The following is a 22527-nucleotide window of genomic DNA, read 5'->3' on the forward strand; positions in this document are numbered from 1 at the left end:
AGCCTGCTTCTCCCTCTGCCTGTGTCTCTGCTCCCCCCGCTAATGAATAAATAAAATCTTAAAAAAAAAACACAGATTCAAGAAGTAGAGAAAACTCCAAACAGGATAAACCCAAGAAAATCCATGACAAGACACATTATAATGAAAAATTTTGAAAACTAAAGACAAACAAACATGAAAGCAGCCAGAGAGACATAACACCCTACCTACAGGGGGACACCAGTTCCAAACCATAGACCTCTCATCTGTGACCGCAGCAGCCAGACAGAAGTAGCACATGATACCTCTCAAGCACTGAATGAAAAGAACCCTAAATTCTATATCCAGCAAAACTATCCCTCAGGAAGGGACGGGGAGAGAGACATTTTCAGATGTAGGAATAGAATTCATTCTAAACGTATCTACCCCTTAAAGAATGGTTAAAAGGAAAGTGAAAATAGTTGACCAAAGGATAGGGATGAGGAGGATGAATTTAGGGGCATAGTCAAGAAAGGCCTTTCTGAGGGCTCCAGCAGAGGCATGGAGAAAACGTAGATCGCAGATCAGAGGTACATTCGAGGCAAAGCAAATATTAATGACAGAACTCTGAGCTGCAATGGGTTTGGGGTGCTCAAGGAACAAGAAAGGGGTCGTTGGGGCTAGAGTGAGATGCGTGAAGGGGAATGGCAGCAAGACACCAGTCGGAAAAATTAGCCAAGGATCCAATTTCATAGAGGTCTAAAATCCTAGTAAAAAGTCTACATTTTCCCCCTGCCAGGTGTAGAGCAGCTTTGTGGTATGTCAGCAGGGGTTTGGGGGAAGGAACTCATGTAAGCTGGCTGCAAAGTGTGCTTTTAGACATAAACCAATGGTTCCCAAAATGAGTGGGCACTCGAGTCAGCAGGTGGACTTCAGGAAACACAAGGCCTCAGAGTGTCTGATTCAGTAACTGAAGTGGGGTCCGAGAACCTGCATTTTGAGTAACTTTCAAGGTAATGCTGATTGTTCCTGAATTAGACTCGAGAACCCCTGCTCAACAGAACTGATTGTGAGTCTCCTGCAGCTAAGGTAGGATATAGAAGAGGGACTTCAAAATCTCCAGAATAGTAATGCTATTAAGAAACATCCATTTAAGAGAACACAGTAGGAAAAGGGAGAGAAAAATTTAACATTTGCCATCTAACATCTACTATGTCATGTTCATAATATTATAAACCTTATGCTACAGCATGAGGTAAGCTGTGACATTCCCCCATTTTACAGAAAGCTGAGGTCAAGAAAAAGGTAGAATCATTCATCCAAATTTACACAGCAGGTGATTGAAGAATTCAGATTTGTCCACCCTTGTGTATTGTCCTCTAAGCCATCCTGAAAATATGTCTTCCAAGGTGCATTAGAGAGACAATGTCACAATGGTAGAAAAGCATGTAGAAGAGGCAAAATTTGCTTTACCTTGAGAGAGGGGGCCATGGAAGACGAGTTGCTTCACCTTTCAACAGTCTTGGATTTCAAATTATCAGAGATCAATTCTAAATAGGGAGGTCCCACCCCACAATCCACATGGCCTACGGAAGAGAGGTGGATTCCAGGCCCACCGTCCCCCTATGACTTGTCAGAACCATTGGCAAAGCCATTCAGCTCCCTGGGCCTGTTTCAAGATAGTGGGTGCTGTGTGGTTTGACAAGGGTGGTTGTGGCGGTGGTGGCTTTTGGGTCTTTGAGAGGTTTCAACATAAACGGACATGTCACACTTACTTTGTAAACTGAGACATGAATGCAAGCAGTGAGCCCCTCTGCTGGTGGTTCATCTCCAGCCACATGTGTTCTGTTTGCAGGCATGATCCCAATGGAAATGCGCCTGGTGGCACAGCGGTTTGGCGCCACCTGCAGCCTGGGGTGTGATCCTGGAGACCCGGGATCAAGTCCCACATCCGGCTCCCTGCATGGAGCCTGCTTCTCCCTCTCCCTGTGTCTCTGCCTCTCTCTCTCTGTGTCTATGAATAAATTAAAAAAAAAAATCTTAAAAAAAAAAAAAGTGAAAACACTAAAAGTTTTAGATGGAAACTACCAAGGTGTCTCTGCTAGGGAAAGTCTGCAGTAAAAAAAACTATGTTCCATTTGAGTCATTTCATGGTTCAGAAATTCTGACTCTCAAGAAGTCAGAGTTGCCTTCCTCTTCTATTATTATTCTGGAACTCCTGGTTCTCATTTAAACATAAATGTCCAGGGCATCTCCAACAGATACAAGGTTATACAGACACCTGTCTTGGGTGTTTGAAATTGTGGGTCTATTTCTTCAGAGACATCCATTCATTAAAGCAGTGGTTCTCTAACTTGTATGAGAATCACCTGGAGAGCCTGTGAAAGCAGATTCCTGCCCACGCCCCAAGACTCTGCTTCACTGGTTCTGGGATGGAGCCCGTGAATTTGCCTTCTGACCAGCTCCCAGATGAGGGGTCATGGGGCTGATCGCATGGCTACATGTTGGGAGTGTGCTGTGTTATGGACCAATGCAGACTCTCCCGGTTTGGCCTGTTTTATAATAACCCTGAGATCCTTTGAAATGCCCGTTCAGGGACCGTTTCTCCCTCTGGTCTGATTCAGAAGATGTGCGATGGGGCTCGAGAAACCTTCATGTTTGACAAGTTCCCCAAGTGATTCTGACAAAGTTCGAAGAGCAAACGATGAGAAATGCTGACCTAACTTGTCAGGCAATCACATGTTAAGGGGTTCTGCATTCACAGCACCCAGATTCTGCTGCAGCACAAAGCAGAACGCCAGAAATTCTGCAAGTGGGTTTGTGAGCAAAGTTCCACTCTGGTTGGCTTTCTGAGGCCTAGAGATGACCACGTCACTCCTCTTAAACCACTGATTCCTTGGTGTTGACAAATCTCCAGAGTGGAGCATTCAGGGTTTTTTCCAAAGCCAAAGCCAGGCCACCTTTTCAGGCCTTCCCTCTGCATTCCCTCCCCAGGCCTCACCTGCATCCTATGCATTAGCCAACCTAGACTGTTTTCCGTGCCCCGAAAAGAGCCTTCTGTGTTGCCTGTTTCACTCATCCAGCTGCTTGCTTCCTTCCCGGGGGAGGGACCAGGGTGGCTTCCTGAAGGCTGCATCTGTGCTGAGCTGGAATGCTAGTGTAGGGTAGGGAGAGGTGGGAACCAGAGGAGGAGAACATTCCTGTTCTGCTGGAACCAGCAATGTGAGGCGCTGTGGGAAGAAAGGACAGGCTGGCACAGCAGGTGACGTGGAGGTGGCTGATGAGGCTGGAAAGCTGGGCTGGGGTTGAGTGAGGAAGAGCCTCCAATGCCAGTCTCCGTGGCCACACCTTAAGAAGAGTCCTAGGGCAGCAGGGCATAAACTCTCTCTGCCCTACACCCCAAACACTGACAATCGATCCACTGATGGAAGTGGAATGGAAACCTCAGCAAGCCTCCATGGGAAAGGAGACGAAAGGACGCTCAAAGTGGTAAAAATGGGGAAATTAGAACACACATTACTCTGCAGACTTGGCTTATTATATGTGGAGAAAACTCACAAGAAAAAAAAAGACTTAATAATAAAGAGTTTGTAAGTATTATAGTCTGCTGCTTCTGCGGAGCAAATTCAGGCAGTATTTTCAGAAATAATAATAAAGCAATACATACATTTATGCACAACAGTTTTTAAGAAAATAAACACCTCTGAATTTTTAATACATATAAAATGTAAGGTCTTCATTAACACAGAAAAATTAAATGGAAAATCAGGAATTAAAGCACATATGAATTATTTCTAGTACTATAGTCATGAATATTGTATTATTCTAATCATTTTATAAAACATACCTTGTGTGTTATAGTTGTAACTATTTTGAGGCAATTTCTGAACCAAAGAACAGACCACAACTATCAGAAACTGCACAGCTATTAAAAGAAGGGTTGAGCTTTAAGTCCAACACATTTTCCGACTGTGGTTAGAAATACTATTTACTGGCTACATAGGTTGTGAATAAAATTAGGAAAAGCTTGAAAAAAGTCATATACAGACCTCCTGTCACTGAGGTCAGAATGATTCATAAATGAACACTGTAATAGTTCTCACTTTAAAGAACTATATTCACCAAAACATGAAATGAGTGTAAAACATCATTTTCATTTTGAACAAATATTAGATGAAAATATTTCTGGGGCGCCTGGGTGGCTCACTTGGTTAAGCGTCTGCCTTCGGATCACGTCATGATCCCGGGGTCGGGGGATTGAGGCCCCCAGTCCGGGTCCCTGCTCAGTGGGGAGTCTGTGTCTCCCTGTCCTCTGCCCCTTCCCCTACATGTGCACTTGCGCATGCTCTCTCTCGCTCTCTTGCTCTCTCTTAAATAATAAAATCTTCAAAACAATTTTGTATTTATATAAGACACATAGTTTCCAGAGTACATGCATTTATTTTTTAGATGCAAATATACCAGCCCTCAAGACACATAAAATAGTCATAATTTCTGAAAATTACATCCGCCACAGAGGCACAATCTCCTTGATTCATATGCCTTCATCTTTGCATGCAGAGGCTCAGCACTTCACATGTTAAACGTACCGGGGAAGGGCTCTGGAAAGAAGAACCACTATCAACTCAAAAAAGTTGTGTTTACTGAAATGAAACAAGATAACTTCTGTTTTACATCAAACACAAAATCTAAAGTAATAATCTTAACAAAAAAAGGGTCAGTTTGATGTTTCTCCCCTACCCACAGTATAGCTTCAATGTGACAGAACATAAAATTAATGGCCCCGATGTAAAGGTGCAGAAACACGTTAATTTTTTATCTGAAATAAACAATATGAAATGTAATTTGGTGACTGGGAATTAAAGGTTGCAAGCAAGGCCTAAATAGTCTAAGGTTTCTAAGAACAATCAATTAGATAAACAAAAATATATCAAACACTGTACTTTTTTCACGCACCTAAAACATAGGGCCTTTGTATAAATTAAAACAGCACTTAAACACATATATAAAACAGATTCATGAATTAAAATACAAATCGTTAAAAAGTTAAAACACTTAAACAAAAATAAAAGTAAATACAAATGAAAAATAAAAGTAAACAGTATTGCAAACAAAAATAGTAGGTGACCCTATCCCGTTAATTCTAGTGCACAGTACTGGATTTACAGTAACAAGTAGAGTTCAAATGAACACGGAGGTCACTTGATGGAAGGGAGAGGATGATCCTCAAATGACATGAAATACTGGCTTTGAACCTTGGGGGTTTAGGCTTTGCAATAAATACGTAATAAATATCTGTAGCGCACCGTACAGGTTGAGCACTTATCTTTCTCCATTTGAAAGTCTTTCTCCAGAGTCACAGGGTCTGAGGGCCGTCCCCGGGGGTGGGGAGTAGGGACTCTGCAGCAGGTCCATTAACAGAGCAATCTTGGCATCCATGTGCTCTTGGAGTTTACACAGTCGCCGGTCGACGTAGTCTACGAGTCTCTTTTCCATCAGTTCCAAGTTTTTAGTAAGAATCTTTTCCAAGTAGGAACACACAGGCTGCTCTTCCATCCTAAAAATACATTTTAAATATTAAAAGGCCAGTACAACAGTCATCCCTGATCTCATAACACAAACAACCCAACTATACTAACACCAGCAGCCAACGTACCGTGCGGAAATCAGTCTGGGCAACTGTGCCGTCCCCGCATGACCTATTTCCAGCTGCCAAAATACATCTGCAACAGGCAACCACGACCTGAGCGCACATTCTGTACCTTTCTTTCAACATCTCAGCATACAACTGAAATGAGACTGTAACAACGAAGACAGGATGTCTACCCTCAAAGAACAAGTCTTTACTAAAGGTCTTTGGATTTTGAGCCCCAATTCAAAACTGATCTCGCCCAGTTGTTAAAGGTCGCCAGGTAGGTCTTCCAAGAACTTCCCCCAACAACTCTACAATTACTAGTTTTGTCTTTTGTCACTTGTACCACCTCATTTAATAACTGGATGATTCTTTTCTAACCTAATATGAAAACGTTTAAAAATGAGTATAACTGGAATGGGCAAGTAGAAATAAAAATAGTAGAATGGGGCACCTGAGTGGTTGAGTCAGGTAAGTGTCAGACTTTGGCTCAGTCATGATCTCAGGGTTCCTGCTCAGGGGGGGTCTGCTTCTCCTTCTGCCCATCCCCCAGCTCGTGCTCCCTCTCTCATTCATTCATACATACTTACACACATATATAAATAAAATCTGAAAAAAAAAAAAAGTAAAAAGCACTCAGTTTCTCAAGTTCACAACCAATGAACACTAGGGCAGTGACTGAGTATGGTCCACACAACCCTGGGGTCGCCATGACTTTTTCAGCTTCCATGAAGTGGCAAATGTGCTCACGCTACTACTAAGATGTTATCTGAACTCTCATCCTCGGGATTCTCAAGAACATACAGGGACATTTTCCAGAGGCTACCCAAGGTGTAATGTCACGGCTCAGGTGACTAACACAAGTTTTGGTTTGGTTGTGTATGCTTCTGTTTCTTAGACTTTCCATAAATCTTTTCTTCACAGATTAACCCCGTTTGTTCTCTCCACTTCTGTGTCTTCCTAGCTACTGATGCTACACGCTTGGGGGGGGGGGGCAATACAGCTGAGAATGCAACCAGAAGCTATTATCGAGTCTATGTATTTCACAGGATACCATTCTCCCTAAGCTTCTTAGAAAACATTTTTCATAAAAACTGTTATGTTCCTATATAATGGACTTGTTATTTTTCAACAAATGAATCCTTTTATATAGTCTGCATAAATAAAGGTTCTTTAGAGGCTTCAATTATTTTTCAGTGTAAAGACCAAAAAGTTTGACAGCCTCATTCCAGTATATATAAGGGTTTTTTTTTTTAACTGCTTTTTTCCAAGTAACTAGAGTCACAGGAAGTTGTAAAGATGCTAGAGTTCCCAGTACCCTCACCCAATGGTCCCAATGGTCCCACCTCACCTAACTCTGGCAGAACACAAAACCAGAAAACTCATGTTGGCAGTGTGTGTATGCTACCCTCTCCCACGTACACACAGTCACGTGAACATCACCGCAGCTGAGATGCACAACTCCTCCTTTCCTACAAGGATCTCCCTCCTGCCACCCCGACTGTCACAGCCACTCCACTAACGCTCTCCATCCCTAACACCTGGCAACCACCAATGGTCTCCATCTCTACCACTTTAGTTGGGAATATTGTGCAAAGGCAATGATATAGTATGTGACCACCTGAGATTCTCTTTGGTCATTCAGCATAATGTTCTTGGGAACCATCCAAATTATTACTGTGTGGGTCAATGGTTCCTTTTTGTTGATTAGCATCCCGTGATATGGACATACCACAGTTTGTTTTAACTCTTCACGTATTTTAAGACATTTTGGTTGTTTCCAGTTTGGGGCTATTACATAGAAATAAGGCTTTGCATGAAGAACTGGGCAGTTCCTTGTGTGGACAGAAGTTTTCATTTTTCTGGGACAAAGGCTCAGGAGTTGGATTGCCGGATCACACATTAACTGTTATGTTTAGTTTTCAAGAAACTGCCAAAGTGTTGCTTACACTGGCTATAGCATTCTACGCCCCCACCAGCAATATAGAAGAGATCCAGTTTCTCCATATCCTCAGCAGCATCTGGTATTGCTACCATTTTCTGTTTTTACTTTAGCCTTCAAATAACCATGTAGTAGTATCTTATGGTTTTGATATTCATTTCCCTGGGAGCCATGAGGTCAGTGATGATCATCTCTTCATTTGCTTATTTGATCTGTGTGCCTTTTTTGGTAAAATGTCTCAGTAGCCCATCCTCTAATTGAATTTTCTTCTAATGTGAATTTTGGGAGCTACAGAAATGTAGGTCATTTGTTAAATTTGTGACTTGAATATTTTCTCCCAGTTTGTATCTGTATTTTAATCCTCTAACAGGGTCTTTCACAGGCAGAAGTTTTATATTTTGAAGGATCTAGTATTGATGCTAGCATTACTATGATTCTGGAATCATGTAAGGGTCTTTTCCTAGTCTTAGGTCCCCAAATGTTCTCCTATATATTACTGGGGAAGTTTTATAGCTTTGTGTTTTTGTTTTTAAAGATTGTTTTTAAATTTTTTATTTATTTTATTTTATGATAGTCACACAGAGAGAGAGAAAGAGGCAGAGACATAGGCAGAGGGAGAAGCAGGCTCCATGCACCGGGAGCCCGACGTGGGATTCGATCCAGGGTCTCCAGAATCGCGCCCTGGGCCAAAGGCAGGCGCCAAACCGCTGTGCCACATAATAATCTCTACTTTAGGCCTGCATATCAGTTGGAGAACTGACAACTTCACTGTTAGAAATCGAATTTGTAATTAAAAAGTTCCCAAGAAAGAAACATTCAAGCCAGTTGGTTTCATTGGAGAATTTTACCACAAGTTTTAAAAAGAGCAACTTTATATCAATCTCTTCTAAAACACAGAACTCATTTCAGGAAGCTAGTATTACCCTGATATAAAACCAAAGACAGTGTAAGAAAAAGGAAATACAGATCATTATCTCTCATGAATTAGATATGAGAATACTTGACAAATATAAGCAAATTAAATGTAGCAATGCTTAAAAAAGAATTATACTCTATGACCAAGCAGGATTTACTCTAGGTATGTAAGGCTGGTTCAGTTTTTGAAAATTAATGTAATTCACCATATCAACACACTATAGAAGAAAATTCATGATCACATAAACTGATGTAGAAAAAATATCTGACAAAGTCCAACACTGATTTATGATGAGAAAGAATCTCAGACAACTGGGAATTAAGGGACAATACCTTACAGTCCCTAAGCCGTCTGACTTCTATCTTTTACAGTCACTATATGTTTATTATATCCATGGTTTTCTATTTGTAAAAGGGAGGATTTGGTAACAGAAATTTTCAGCTTTAATGTTCAATGACCCTGCTCCTAGGCTTCCAGGAAGGCTTGACTTTAACACTCTACCAAGGTCAAAATGACTGGGTGAAATCTCAAAGCTCAGGCCCAATTCTGCCCCAAGCACACATTGTCCATCTGCTTTGTTAAAAAAACAAGTAATCAAAAAGGAACACTCCAAACATAAAGAAAAATTTAAAAAACTTCTTTAGTCCTAAGATTAATGTAATACACCCTTACACATACTAAAAACATATGATAAAATCTGTACCTTTCTGGAATGTCCTTTGTCATGATTTGTGTCTCAGTCACCCTGCAACACATGTTCCTTGCTTGAAGAAAAAAATACGAATCACCCTTCCTAAGTATCGCCCTTCTCACTGTTCCAATCCTCTTCTTTGTGAGGACTGTGTATCCAGGGCAGCTATCCTACTTTGGGCTTGAATAAAACTCTCTTCCATCCTTTCTCTTTAAAATTTCAAAAAGGTTTATTCACTTTACATGACAGACCTGAGAGGGATGGGGACATTCAATCTCAGCTGGACCCAGAAGCAGTTTTTAATCTCAGTAGTTTTGTTTTGCTGTATCACACACCAGCTAGTTCACTGACGTAAGCTGTCACAACTGAAGACTAAAGTTACTTTTCCTTATTGAGTATCCTTACTAAAATATATTACTAAGTAATAAATATCCTTATTGAATAAAAACTATTTTTTCCCAGTAACTTATTAAAATCCTCAAATTTCAATGTTGTATCAGAGATTTTTTTTTCTTTAAAGATTTTATTTATTCATGAGAGACACAGATAGAGAGGCAGAGACATAGACAGGGGGAGAAGCAGGCTTTCTGCAGGGAGTCTGACGTGGGACTCAATCCCAGGACCCGAGGATCATGACCCGAGCCAAAGGCAGATGCTCAGCCACTGAGCCACCCAGGCTTCCCTATCAGAGACTTTAAGAAAATTTCAAGCAGGGGTGCCTGGATAGCTCAGTTGGTTAAGCATCTGACCCTTGATTTCAGCCCAGGTCATGATCTCAGGATCCTGAGATGGAGCCCCATGTGGACGCCATGCTTAGTGTGGAGTTGGCTTGAGATTTAAACTCACCCGCACCCCCTAAGCCTGTGTTTTCTTGCTCTCTAAAATAAATAAATTAATCTCCAAAAAAAAAAAAAGAAAATCTCAACCATTTAATGTCATTTTACATGTGAAAAATATCTAAGTCACAAGGTTTAAACAATAAGGGAAATTAGTTAAGCCAGGACTATGACTGGAGTCCTGAATTTCAGTCTAGTGCAATATTTTGACATATCACATCTACATAAAGGATGGGAAACATACTAAATATACTCAGCCACCCTTTAATCAAACTAAGACTGCCCCCAAATTGGAATTATGAGATCGGCAGATAAGGGCTTATTCATTATGTCTTGATGACTCCAAAATGAGCCTGGGACAAACAAGATCAGATTTTGTCATGGTTCCTATGGCTCCTCCCCATTCACACCACTTTGTACTCCTTATGTGATGCTTGTACTCCTTCCATTAAATGCCTAGGAAGTGACCAACACCTTCAGTTTTAGGCACTTCTTCAAAAGTGATCCATTCTACCCTGTAGAATATTTTTCCCCTATAACTGCGTTAATGCTAAAACGTGGAAGCTTCAAAGATTACCTGTGGAAACAGCTTCAGGCAGTAAATTGTTAGTGAAACAAATCTATTTTCTTACAACTGATTCTTCTATGAAATCTAAACCATGTTTGTCTCAAAATAAATACTTACCCAACACCAACAACACCTTCACTGGCGTTAGTGATGCTTTCCTGCCACTTGGTGTTATGTCCCACACGGAGATGGTTAACCTGACTACACAGATTCTGGAGAAAAGGCGGCAACTCAGAGTTAGGTAGAGTTGAGTGATCACTTGCTTTCTTCGGTAGGAAAGAAGAAACTGCACTTCTGAGGTCATTCTCAAGAAGAGAATGGTTTTGTGGCACCACGTTATAATCTTTGAGGTCTGTCATGTTTCCTCCACCAAGTGGCTGCAGACTTTTATCAATATAAGCTTTTAAGTCTTCAGCCAGGGATCCGGATGTCAATCCAGTTCTAAAAGGGAAAGGCGTGGAGGGTGACTTGTCTAAAGTTCCTGAAGCAGATGACGACTGCAGGTCCATCATGCGTTTGTAACCAGGATTTCCCAAAACCGACTGAAGCTGCTCTCCAATGGGAACACAATTCTAAGGTAAATAAATCCACGTTACTATTGATAGTAATGACAGCTAACTCTGGGGGTAATTGCTATAAGTCAGGCAAGGTGCATTCTTTCATCCAGTCCTCAAAGCATCCATAGGAAGGATGCTATTAGATTACTACCCCAATCCTAAATTGAGGAGATCAAGGTTAAGGTAAAACAAGGGCTAAAGGTAACGGGGCGAAGGTAACACAACTAGTAAGTGGCAGAACTGGGACATGAACCCAGGCCACCTAACTCCAGAGTCAAGGCTTTTAATGATTTCACTATAGTTTTTCCTAAAGGAAATATTAAATGTTAGCATGCTTAGTAAAACTGCATTAGCATTAATGTCTCCACTACAAAGGCCTCCTTAATTTATGCTAATTAAATCTAGTACTATCAACTGAGTAACAGTAATTGATGATTTTCTTAGAATTAAATATCATCCATCAAGATTCATATATAAGCTAATCTAAGGAAATTTTTTTTTAAAGATTTTATTTATTTATTCATGACAGAGACACAGAGAGAGGCAGAGACACAGGCAGAGGGAGAAGCAGGCTCCATGCAGGGAGCCCGACGTGGGACTCGATCCCGGGACCCCAGGATCAGGCCCTGGGCCAAAGGCAGGTGCTAAACCACTGAGCCACCCAGGGATCCCTAAGGAAATGTTTTATAACTAGCTTATCATGGAAGATACACCAGATAACTTATATACTAGAAGTCTGATGCTTCATCAGTATATTTGTGACATCTGCATGACAATAAGCCAACTTTTGGCTATGTCTGCTTTAATGATTTGTAGGATAACAGATTATGTTTTATGGCCTCAACTGAATTGGCAATACTCTATTATTTCATGACAATATTCTGGCTCACTTCTGTGATGGGGTTACATGGTCTCCCATACAGGGGCACATTCTTGCAATGCTCCTTGCTATGCTTTTCAATTTTTCCACAAGAAAAAAGCAAAACTACTTCTAGTCCACTAAACTGTTAGGTTATAGACCTACATCCTAAATTGGAAACACAAAACTCTATTAGAGATTTTAATTGGAAGATGCCATTGCATCCTTACTGTTGATCAACACCTACTGAAAGAGACTGAGAAAAGTATTATAAAGGTTAGCTAAAGAAACTCAATATGTACATTGTCTACACACTCTAAAAAATGATTCCTGGATCAAACCAACCCAAAACTCAGTCAACAAATATTTACCAGAAATCTGCTCTGTGTTTCCGGTATAGGAAATAAGTGAGTAAACAAAACAAATGAAAATCACCAATATGTGGAACCAACACAGGAATAGGAAACAATGGAAGGAAGGAAGGAAGGAAGGAAGGAAGGAAGGAAGGAAGGAAGGAAGGAAGGAAGGAAGGAAGGAAGGAAAGTAGGAAGACAGGCAATATATCATGTGGATGGAGATGGGATAAATACTTTAAGGAAAAATAAAGGAGAAAAGGGGAATAATGAAAGCCAGGGAAGTTGGTGGGGTAGGAATTGAAAGGTCTCCATGAAATTTCTTTTACTGAATCATACTTTGGAGGAATACTCTTTATAAAGAAATGTTATCTTCTATTGAATGCAAGTTCTGGATAAACCTTGGACTGCAAACAACTATATAATTTATATGTATATATAAAATACACAAATAATTATATACAAAATTTTAAAATTAAATAGTCTCCTTTGGTAGAAAGGAGCCTTATTCATGATGACAAAACTAAATTATTTTTGGTAGTAGTACAATAGTCCAGAAAAACCTTAATGACAGAAAATTGAAAATTATTTTTTTAAATTTAATTTTATCTTTAGAGAGAAAGTGCATGAATGAGGGGGGAAGGGGGGGAAGAGAGAGTGAGAGAGTCAAAGAATCCCAACAGCATGGAGCCCCACATAGGGGCTCAATCTTACAACCTGGAGATCATGACTTGAACCGAAATCAAAAGTCGGATGTTTAACAGACTGAACCACTCAAGTGCCCCAGAAAATTGAAAATTCTGCATAAACAGCAAGAAATCAATGTCAAAATTGTGTATGAGAATTAATTTGGCAAAAATTTTAATTTAAAAAATCTAAATGCAGATAAGCTATTTGCTATATGAAGTTTTCTAATATAACAAATTTTGATTAGAAATTCACTATTATAAAAATTAGTCATATTTTTCTCAGATGAGAGCTCTTAAGGTAATTTCATTTTCCTCTTTGTATTAAATATCAAGGAATTCATAGGTAAGTCTATTCTTAATTTTCTTGTGCTGTCATATGTTGCCTTGCAAGGTCCACCAAACGCTTTTAAAAGTAGGCAGAGCAATATATATAAAATAATTTATATGTATGTATTGCTTAGAATTTGTCACGTTATATAAAAAGCACAGAGTAGCTTAAAAGACCATAAGAGCATAAAAGCTTAAAAGAATATAAAAGCATAATTCATGCAGAATTATGTCCATACACCTATACACGAATATGTAAAGAACTATGTGTATGTGTATATACATAATTTTATATATGTGCACACTTACCCCCAGACTTGTGAAAAATTAAGTGTTTATTTCTGAATTTTTCTTCAGATATCTGAAAGGATTGTCTAACTTTTATTATAAGAAGTTTATGTATCTATCACCTTGAAAAAGCAAGGAAAAAAGATATTTGTATTTTAAAGGTCAAAAAAGTAAACAATGTAAATCCTGCATAACTGGGTATGTTTTCTTTGAGAAAAATGGGGTGCATCCTTCCATTCAGGCAGCATTAAATGAATGCTATAGGCTAGGCACTTTGATACAGAATTCCTATTGAATTTTTCTAAATTGTAAAGTAAAACCAAATCAGAGCCCACAAATTTCAACTTCAAACAGAATAAGAAAAATCTTCAACAAAACTTTTAAGAACACAAGCAACCCAAAAGCAACATTTCTTTCAAATTTTCCCATTAATCCTATGATCCTAGCAGTATTATCGTTTAGATTTTAAACACAAGGAAACTTACCTCAAAAAGATGAAGCAATGCCAAATAACACAACTACTAACGTCAGCACCACAACCTGCAGTCAGGTCTTCTGAGATCAGATCCCCCCTGGTGCTACTTGGTCACACTGTTGTCTTGGGCTGTTCTGGTCCTTTTCCCACTTCCTATATAGTGACCAAACATAGTGACTCCCCCATGAACCTTTCTTCCTGGCTCCGGCTCTCCCTTCACTACCTTCCCTGCCCTCTACTGGGGATACATCTCTCAAACCTCCCTTCTGCTTCTCCACTCCCCACCCTGACCAGTGCTTCCAAATGCTTGCAGCATCATCTCAAGCACTATTTGGTTCATATCTACCACGCAATATTCCCAAAATCAAACACCCTTTTTCCCAAGCAGTCTCCTCCCCTGGTTTCCATTTATATTGTTGGTATCACCATCTTCAAAACCTCAATGTCACCTTTATTCTTCTCTGGCAATACCAGTATCAAGTTAGTTTCCAGTGTTGATGGCACCATCACTATAGCACTCCCATAGAACTTCCATAAACAGTTAACAAAAACACACTTACCTTTAGAGACACACACAAAACCGTATGTAATATGACAACACAGGTCAGAACACATGATGCAAGAACTCTGAGTGTGGCACCAAAGAGGTAATGTGTCATGATCCAGTATCAGGTTATTACATATTCAATTTTAGACCATCCTTAACTCTTATCTGGATGAGGGAAGAGACATGTAGCTGCTCCCCCTGGAGTCTCCCATCCTACTGATTCACTGCTCCTAATTATTCCTCTTATGCAGTAATGCTGGGTTAGAATATCTCAAAATGTAGGCACAACCATATATGAACTCTTAAAATAACATTCAAAGCCCTCTGTGTTCCAGCCCCAAGCTAAACTCCTCCTATTACTTCTTCACCCCAGGAAGTGAACTGGGCATTCTGGGCATTTCCTAGGTATATACTGTTCCTTCTAGCACTAAAGGGTTACACAATGCTATTTTCTCGCTCTCAAATTGCATCCCTCCAAATTTACTTGCTCAGTCCTGTCCTTCTTCCTTAAAGGCCTAGATAAAAGGAAACTACAAAGACACTTAAAGATAGGCTATAAACTAATTGACCTTTGAACTTTCTAAAGTTCTCAAAACATTGCCTTATTTACCAAAAAGGTGCTCAATAAATATTTGCTGAATTAATAAGTAAATACATGGAAAATTGTGAAGATCTGTAATAAGATATTTTGCATTAGAGAAATTCTACAAAATGCTAGTTTACAAAAGCAAATAAAGATAAAAAACAAATCAATGTAAAAGTTCAAAGGTCAATTAGTTTGACCTACTTATAAAAAGCTGTCATTTTGAAATTTTTAATAGTACCTGGAGAGAATCCATCTCTACCTACCTGCTGCTGAAATCGAACCATATTCATCAATTGCTGAGCGCCAGGTGACAACTTTGACCCCATGGCCTCCATGAGAGTTTGGACCCTCTGCAGGTCTATCCTTGATCCTAGAGCAGGAGAGCTTGTTGAAGAATTTGCTGAAACCCGCCTCAATTGTACCACAACTTTACTGATGAACACACACTGCTTTTCACCAAAGGAGAGCAACTATTATAACACAAAAGAGTTCCAGAAAATGATATTAAACAATAATCACTATTTAAGGTCACTTTTCTGTATCAACTAGCAATAATAATGTATTTAGGAACACAAACAAACTTTAAATACATTTTCAATTTTAAGTTTTCCTGAAAATTGTAATGATCAGCACTTCTAATTTACTATGAGGCTCATAAGAACTTTTTATATAAAAGAATATAAAAAAAAAGAATATCATTTCAAAGTGAAAAATATGCAGATATACAGGAGGGGCTCCAATAAAGTTTCATTCACTTAAATTAATGAATAAAAATAAGCTATACCAATCTGAGAACCTAACACAGCACAGTTAGCTATATTATTTAATACAAAAGAAGGTTTTACAAAAGCACGTCCAAGTATTTACTAAAATACTAAAAATAAGCCAACTTTTAGAATTTAGAATTGTAAAAGAAATTCAGAATGGTCTAACATAACCAGCTGGTTCACACATAGATGTGTGAAGATGAGGTTAGGGGTGATTTTCTAATTTGTCAAAGGACTATCCAAATTGGGAAATGTCAAGCTTGGAACCTAGTTCTTGGGCTTCTATAGCAGTGGCTTGCCCAAGGCTGTATGCTGCCTTATTTCATCATCCAGGTTTCTGAACCAAAAGACATATCTTGTGTGACATGGACAACAAGGTAGCAAAGTGGAAAGGAACAGGATTTAGAATCAGACAGGGTCCGTGATGTCTCTACTTAAAGCCTGTGTGTCCCTGGGAAAGGCCAAAAACCCGAGTCAAGAATAAAATAAGGAGAGTAGTAACAATTATTTTTACATGGTTGTTATGAAGATTAGGTGTTAAAATTCCCAGTACCTACAACTAAGTGCTCAAAAAAAAAAAAAAGAAAAAGATGGGTAACTATTAGCTTTCATATACTACTGACCCAGAATAAGCTTTAGTGGGCCTAGGATTTCTCTAATGAGACTCCCCTTAGCACTCCCATAGAACTTCCATAAACAGTTAACAAAAACACACCTTCAGAGACACACAAAAAAACATATATAATATGACAACACAGGTCAGAACACATGATGCAAGAACTCTTTGAGTGTGGCACCAAAGAGGTGATGGTCCTCAATAATTAAGGAACTCCGCATTCAATTTATATACCTACCTTCTAACCTCCCTACTACCTACTTTCTGCTTTTTCATCCCCATTGCCCCACCACTGAATATGGGACGTAGTTTACTCATTGAGTCAGATTATCTACTTCATCACACTAGAATGTCAGCAACATGAGGGCAGTCATTTTATTACTGCTAGTTCCTACATGCCTAATCATATATCTAGCCTCAGTAGGCATTCAAATACTTGAGTATTTGAATGAAACACTTCATTAAAGTAAATTTGGAAACTATTAATATATATTGCATAAAACATGTCTTGGAATAAACAGTTCTGTAAATTTGCTACCAGGCTATGAAATTACTTATCATTTCTTATTCTAAACAATATAACCTGTATAAAGTAATGTTGAGATAAAAAGTTAGCAAAGATTTATTTCCTTTTAAAAAATTTAAAAATAGCTTTATTGAGATATAATTCACATGCCAAAAAAAATGATTTAAAGTATATAATTCAGTGGATTTTAATATATTCACAGAGTTGTGTGGCCATTGCAATTTTGCTATATTTTTTTCTTTTCAGATTTTTTACTTACATTCTAGTTAACATGCAGTGCAACACTGGTTTCAGGAACAGAATTCAGTGATTCATCCCTTACACAAAATACTCAGTGCTCATGAGAACAACTGCCCTCCTTAATGCCCATCCCCCCCCACCTCCTCCAGCAATCCTGTTTGTTCTTCACCTTTAAGAGTCGCTTTTTGGTTTCTTTCCCTCTCTCTTCTCCCCATCCTCCACATATGTTCACCTGTTTTCTTTCTTAAATTCCACACATAAGTGAAATCGTACGGAATTTGTCTTTCTCTGCCAAGACTTATTTCATTTAATGTAATATACTCTAGCTCCATCCACGTTGTTACAAATGGCAAGATTTCATTTGTTTTGATGGTTGATTAATCCTCCATTGTATATATATTTATACCACATCTTCTTTAACTGTTCATCAGCCGATGATCATTGGGCTCTTTCCAGTTTGGCTATTGTTGAAAATGCTGCTATAATCATCAGGGTGCATGTACCCCTTCAAATCTGTATTTTTGTATCCTTTGGGTAAATATCTCGTAGTGCAATTGCTGGATTATAGGGTATCTGTATTTTTAACTTTTTGAGGAACCTCCATACTGTTTTCCAGAGTGGCTGCACCAGTTTGCATTCCCACCCACAGTGCAAGGAGTTCCCCTTTCTCTGCATCCTCATCAACACCCCTTGTTTCTTGTGTTAATTTTAGCCATTCTGACACGTTTGGTGATATCTCATCGTGTTTTTGATTTGCATTTCCCTGATGATGAGTGATGTTGAGCATCTTTTCATAGGTCTGTTTCCCATATGGATGTCTTCTTTGGAAAATGTCTATTCATGTCTTCTGCCCATTTCTTAATTGAATTATTTTTGGGGGTGTTGACTTTGTTAAGTTGTTTAAGGATTTTAGATATTCTTTATCAGATGTTATTTGAAAATATCTTCTCCCATTCCAGAGGCTGCCTTCTAGTCTTGTTTCCTTCACTGTGCAGAAACTTTTTATCTTGATGAAGTACCAATAGTTCAATAGTACCAATAGCCGCTGCCTCTGTTCTCTAGCACTTTGATGGTTTCCTGTCTCACATTTAGGTCTTTCGTCCATTTTGAATTGACTTTTGTATATGGCGTTAAGACAATGGTCCAGATTCATTCTTCTACGTGTTGCTGTCCAATTTTCCCAGCAAGATCAGACTTTTTTCCACTGGACGTTTTTCCTGCTTTGCTGAAGATTAGTTGACCACATAATCATGGGTCAATTTCTGGGTTTTCTATTCTGTTCCACGGATCTACGTGTCTGTTTTTGTGCCAGTACCATACTGTCTTGATGACTACAGGATTGTGATGCCTCCAGCTTTGCTTTTCTTTTTCAGGATTGTTTTTACAACTTGGGGTCTTCTGTGGTTCCATACAAATTTTAGGACTATTTGTTCCAGCTCTGTGAAAAATGCTCCTGGTATTTTGACAGGGATTGCATTAAATATATAGAATCCTTGGGTACTATAGACATTTTAACAATGTTTGTTCTAGTCCATGAGCATGGATTGTTTTTCAATTTCTGTGTGTGCTTTTCAATTTCCTTAAGTTTTCTATAGTTTTCAGAATATAGATCTCTTTTACCTCTTTGGTTAGGCTTATTCCTAGCTATCTTATGGTTTTTGGTGCTAGCTATTGTAATTTTATATCCCAAAAAGTAACCCTATACCCACTGGCAGTCACTCCCCATCCCACCAATCCTCTTAGCCCTAGACAATAACTAATCTGCTTCCAGTCTCTATGGATTTGCCTATTCTGGACCTTACATACGCATACACACACAGAATCATACAATATGTGATCCCAACTTCTTTCGCACAGTGTATTTCAAGGTTCATTTGTGTTTCTATATGCTTTTTATGCTGAACAATTTTCTTTTGTGTGGGCATACCATATTTTGTTGACATATTCAGTGATGGACAGTTGTTTTCTTTGTAACCTTTTGGCTATTAGGAATGATGGATGAACATTCATGTATATATCAATATTTTTTTGGGGGTGGGGAGGAGTCCTCTAATTTATCCATGAAGTAGTTCAAAAGAAACAGATTTGCCCAAGGTCCACCCAACTAGGCAACAAAACAGGAGGAATATCCTGGGCCTATGCCTTCCAGCTTAGTAACTTTTCTCTTGGTGCTAGTTATATCACTCAAGTTCACCTCTATGATATTTTTAAGATATAAGTCCAAATCTCTTTAACTCTTGGATGTTCTTCTCTATAAGTTCCCTAAATCCCTTCTTTCTAGATATAATAAAGCCAAAACGACTTAGAGTTTTCATGACATCATATTTTTATATAAAAATAATGAGGAACAAAGTTGGACTAACCATATTACAGAACCAAAACAACTACAGATCATACAAAAACATTTGCAACCGTCAAATTAGTTAAAATCTAGTGATGACTTACCTTTATTTTACAAGCATGACTACAGGACTCCAATTTTAAATATTTCATATAGAAAATAATTTCGTGCTCCCTAAAAATAAAATGGAATTTAACTTTTACTATTATTAATAGTTACATTTAAAAATTGTTTCATATGAATAAACAAAGAAACAGCAAAATCAGCTAAAAATACAGAAAACAAACTGGTGGTTGCCAGAGGGATGGGCAAAAGAGATGAAGAGGAGTAGGAGACACAGGCTTCCAGTTATGGGAAGAAATCGCTGGAATAAAATGTACAGTATAGAGAATACAGTCAATGATAGCGTAATAGCATCGTATGGTAACAGATGTAGTTATACTTGTGGTGAACGTAAGCTAACCTATAAAGATGTTGAATCACTATGTTGTGTACCCGAAACTGATGTAATGTTGTATGTCAACTACACTCAAACAATACATTTTTTAAAATTGTTTCTAAGCCATTACTTAAATCCTGAGATTCAATTACAGTCGAGTCTTTGTACAAGAACCTAGAGATGGGATCCCTGGGTAGCGCAGCGGTTTGGCGCCTGCCTTTGGCCCAGGGCACGATCCTGGAGACCCGGGATCGAATCCCACGTCGGGCTCTCGGTGCATGGAGCCTGCTTCTCCCTCTGCCTGTGTCTCTGCCTCTCTCTCTCTCTCTCTGTGACTATCATAAATAAATAAAATTAAAAAAAAACTTTAAAAAAAAAAAAGAACCTAGAGAAACATCCAACCGTAACAGGCTGAATTGTGGGTTACATAGGCGGGTGTGGCACAGTCTTGAGGCTGTGCACCATCTGTAATGGACTTTCCTCCAGAAAAATGTGTTCAACGTTCCAGACTAACTGCCAAATTACCTTTGGGAAACAGACCATTGTGTTCATGGAGAAAGCCAAGAAGCAGGAATAAGGACTATGCATGATAGTCTGTGCAGTACGTACAGTGGGACTAACTAGTAGGACCCTCCACCCAGGCACCTCCCTCCACCGGCTCCAGGTCCGCACGTTTATACCCAGGAGAAAGCTGACCCAGACTGTCTCAAACACCCGCAGGAGCGAGAAGCTTCTACCCCCGCTGCTATGTTTGTATCCCCCCCCCCCCCCCCCCCCCCCCCCCGGCGGCGTCTGGCATCAAGCTCAGGGAGTCCTGAGTACCAGCAAAGCTGAGGGAGGTCACAGGGCTTGGGGACGACACCTGTAGCGGCCTGTCACCCACCTGCCGTCCAGGTCACCGCACACACTCTTGCCCCTGCTGGTGCCACAGTACTCCTCTCCCACGTACACTTCCAAGTTTCTTGCTGAACTTAAAACGCCAACAGAAGCGATTTCTTCACCTGCTCTAGGGTCACATCGCAGGTAAAGGAAGCAGGGCTTTTCGTCGGGGCTGCTCGGGCTTGTCCTCAAAACCACCAGCTCCCGGCTGCAAAGAGCAGCGCCCAACGCGTTGCTGGGGCCAGTCGTCCGCACCGCTCGCGAGCTCTCGGGAGGCCGCGGGTCCTCCTGACTCACCCCTTCCCCTGAGCCCTGGGGCCCCGCCCCCAGCACCCGCGGACTCCAGGGCGCGACCCCCGCGGGCCCCCGCATTTCCACACAGCAAGTTCCCCGGGCGCCTCCCCGTGCGCCCCGGAGAGGGACCCCGCCCTCCCCTCCCCTCCCCTCCCCCTCCCCCCGCACGGCCCCCACCGGCCCTCCCCCTCCGCCCCCCGCCTGCCCTCCCCGTCCCGTCTCCTCGTCCCCCTCCCCCCCACCTGCCCTCCCTGCTCGCCCAACCCCCGTCTCCACTCCTCTCCCCCCGCCTCCCCGCCCCCTCCCCCTTTCCCCCCTCCCCCGCCGCCCCCATTTGCCCTCGCCGCTCCTCCTCCCCGCCCCACCTGCCCTCCCCCTATCCCCCTGCCCCACCTGCCTTCCCCGCTCCCCCCTCCTCCTCCGCCCCCACCTGCCCTCCCCGCTCCCCCCTCCCGTCCCGCCACCTGCCCTCCCCGCTCCCCCTCCCCCTCCCCCTCCGCCCCCACCTGCCCTCCCCGCTCCCCCGGGGCACGACCACCCGCAGCCGCCGCCCCAGGCCCCGCCGGCCCCACGCACCCCGCGGCAGGCGGCGCCAGCAGCTCGTCCCAGTCCAGCTCCCGGGCGCCGAGGTCAGCGCGGGTGAGACGGAGGCTCCGGGCCAGGGCTCCGCAGGCGGCATCCCAGGAGGAGGCCAGCACCGGGCGGCGGCTCAGCCCCGCGTCCTCGGCCCCGCTCTCCATCCCGCCGCCGCCAGCCCCGGCCAACCCCGGAACCTCTCTTCCAGGGCGTCAGTTTCCGCCAGGGCCGAGGCGAGGCGGAGGAGCACGGCCACTTCCGGCGCCGCGGGCTTCACACCCGAGGCCCGGGCTCCTGGTCCCGAGGGGAGGAAAGCCGCGTAGCGGAGACGCGCATGCGCGCGCCGGCAGCCCTGGGCCCGGCGCTTCTAGCCCCGCGGCCGGCGGGCGGGGGAGAGCCCGGGTCGGAGCATGCGCCCGGCGGCACCTGGGCCCGGAGGCAGCTGTGCGCAGGCGCGGCGCGGCGCGGCGCGGCGCGGCGCGGCGCGGGCGGTTTTAGCACGTGGGCGGGCGGAGCGAGCGGGCGGCGTGGACGACGGTTGCCGGGCGGCCCGGGGGCGGGGGGCGGGGGCGGAGAGCCCGCTGCCCGGCAGGAGCGGGGCGGGCGCAGATTTGCTCGGCGCGGG

At 41.8% G+C, this 22527-nt stretch overlaps 1 protein-coding gene across 2 annotated transcripts; it reads right to left on the bottom strand.

Annotated features, from left to right (window-relative positions):
- Positions 1 to 2808: 2808 nt before the first annotated feature.
- LOC129523352 (ATPase PAAT-like) lies at positions 2809 to 22304 on the bottom strand. Of its 2 annotated transcripts, XR_008667099.1 has the most exons (7): positions 21903 to 22304; positions 21037 to 21240; positions 19819 to 19888; positions 15488 to 15694; positions 10661 to 11115; positions 6045 to 6199; positions 5400 to 5515 (listed from the first exon to the last, which is right to left on the bottom strand). XR_008667099.1 is itself a non-coding variant. In XM_055346161.1 (6 exons), exons 1-6 carry the CDS (start codon positions 22064 to 22066, stop codon positions 5281 to 5283), a joined length of 1335 nt encoding a protein of 444 aa, XP_055202136.1. In that variant the 5' UTR covers positions 22067 to 22299; the 3' UTR covers positions 2809 to 5280. The 2 variants fall into 2 exon arrangements, 1 of the variants encoding a protein (XP_055202136.1); XM_055346161.1 differs by lacking the exon at positions 6045 to 6199 and having other exon boundaries at positions 2809 to 5515; positions 21903 to 22299.
- Positions 22305 to 22527: the final 223 nt, after the last annotated feature.

This window comes from Nyctereutes procyonoides, unplaced genomic scaffold, assembly GCF_905146905.1.
Source record: "Nyctereutes procyonoides isolate TBG_1078 unplaced genomic scaffold, NYPRO_anot_genome, whole genome shotgun sequence".
NCBI classification, from domain to species: domain Eukaryota; kingdom Metazoa; phylum Chordata; class Mammalia; order Carnivora; family Canidae; genus Nyctereutes; species Nyctereutes procyonoides.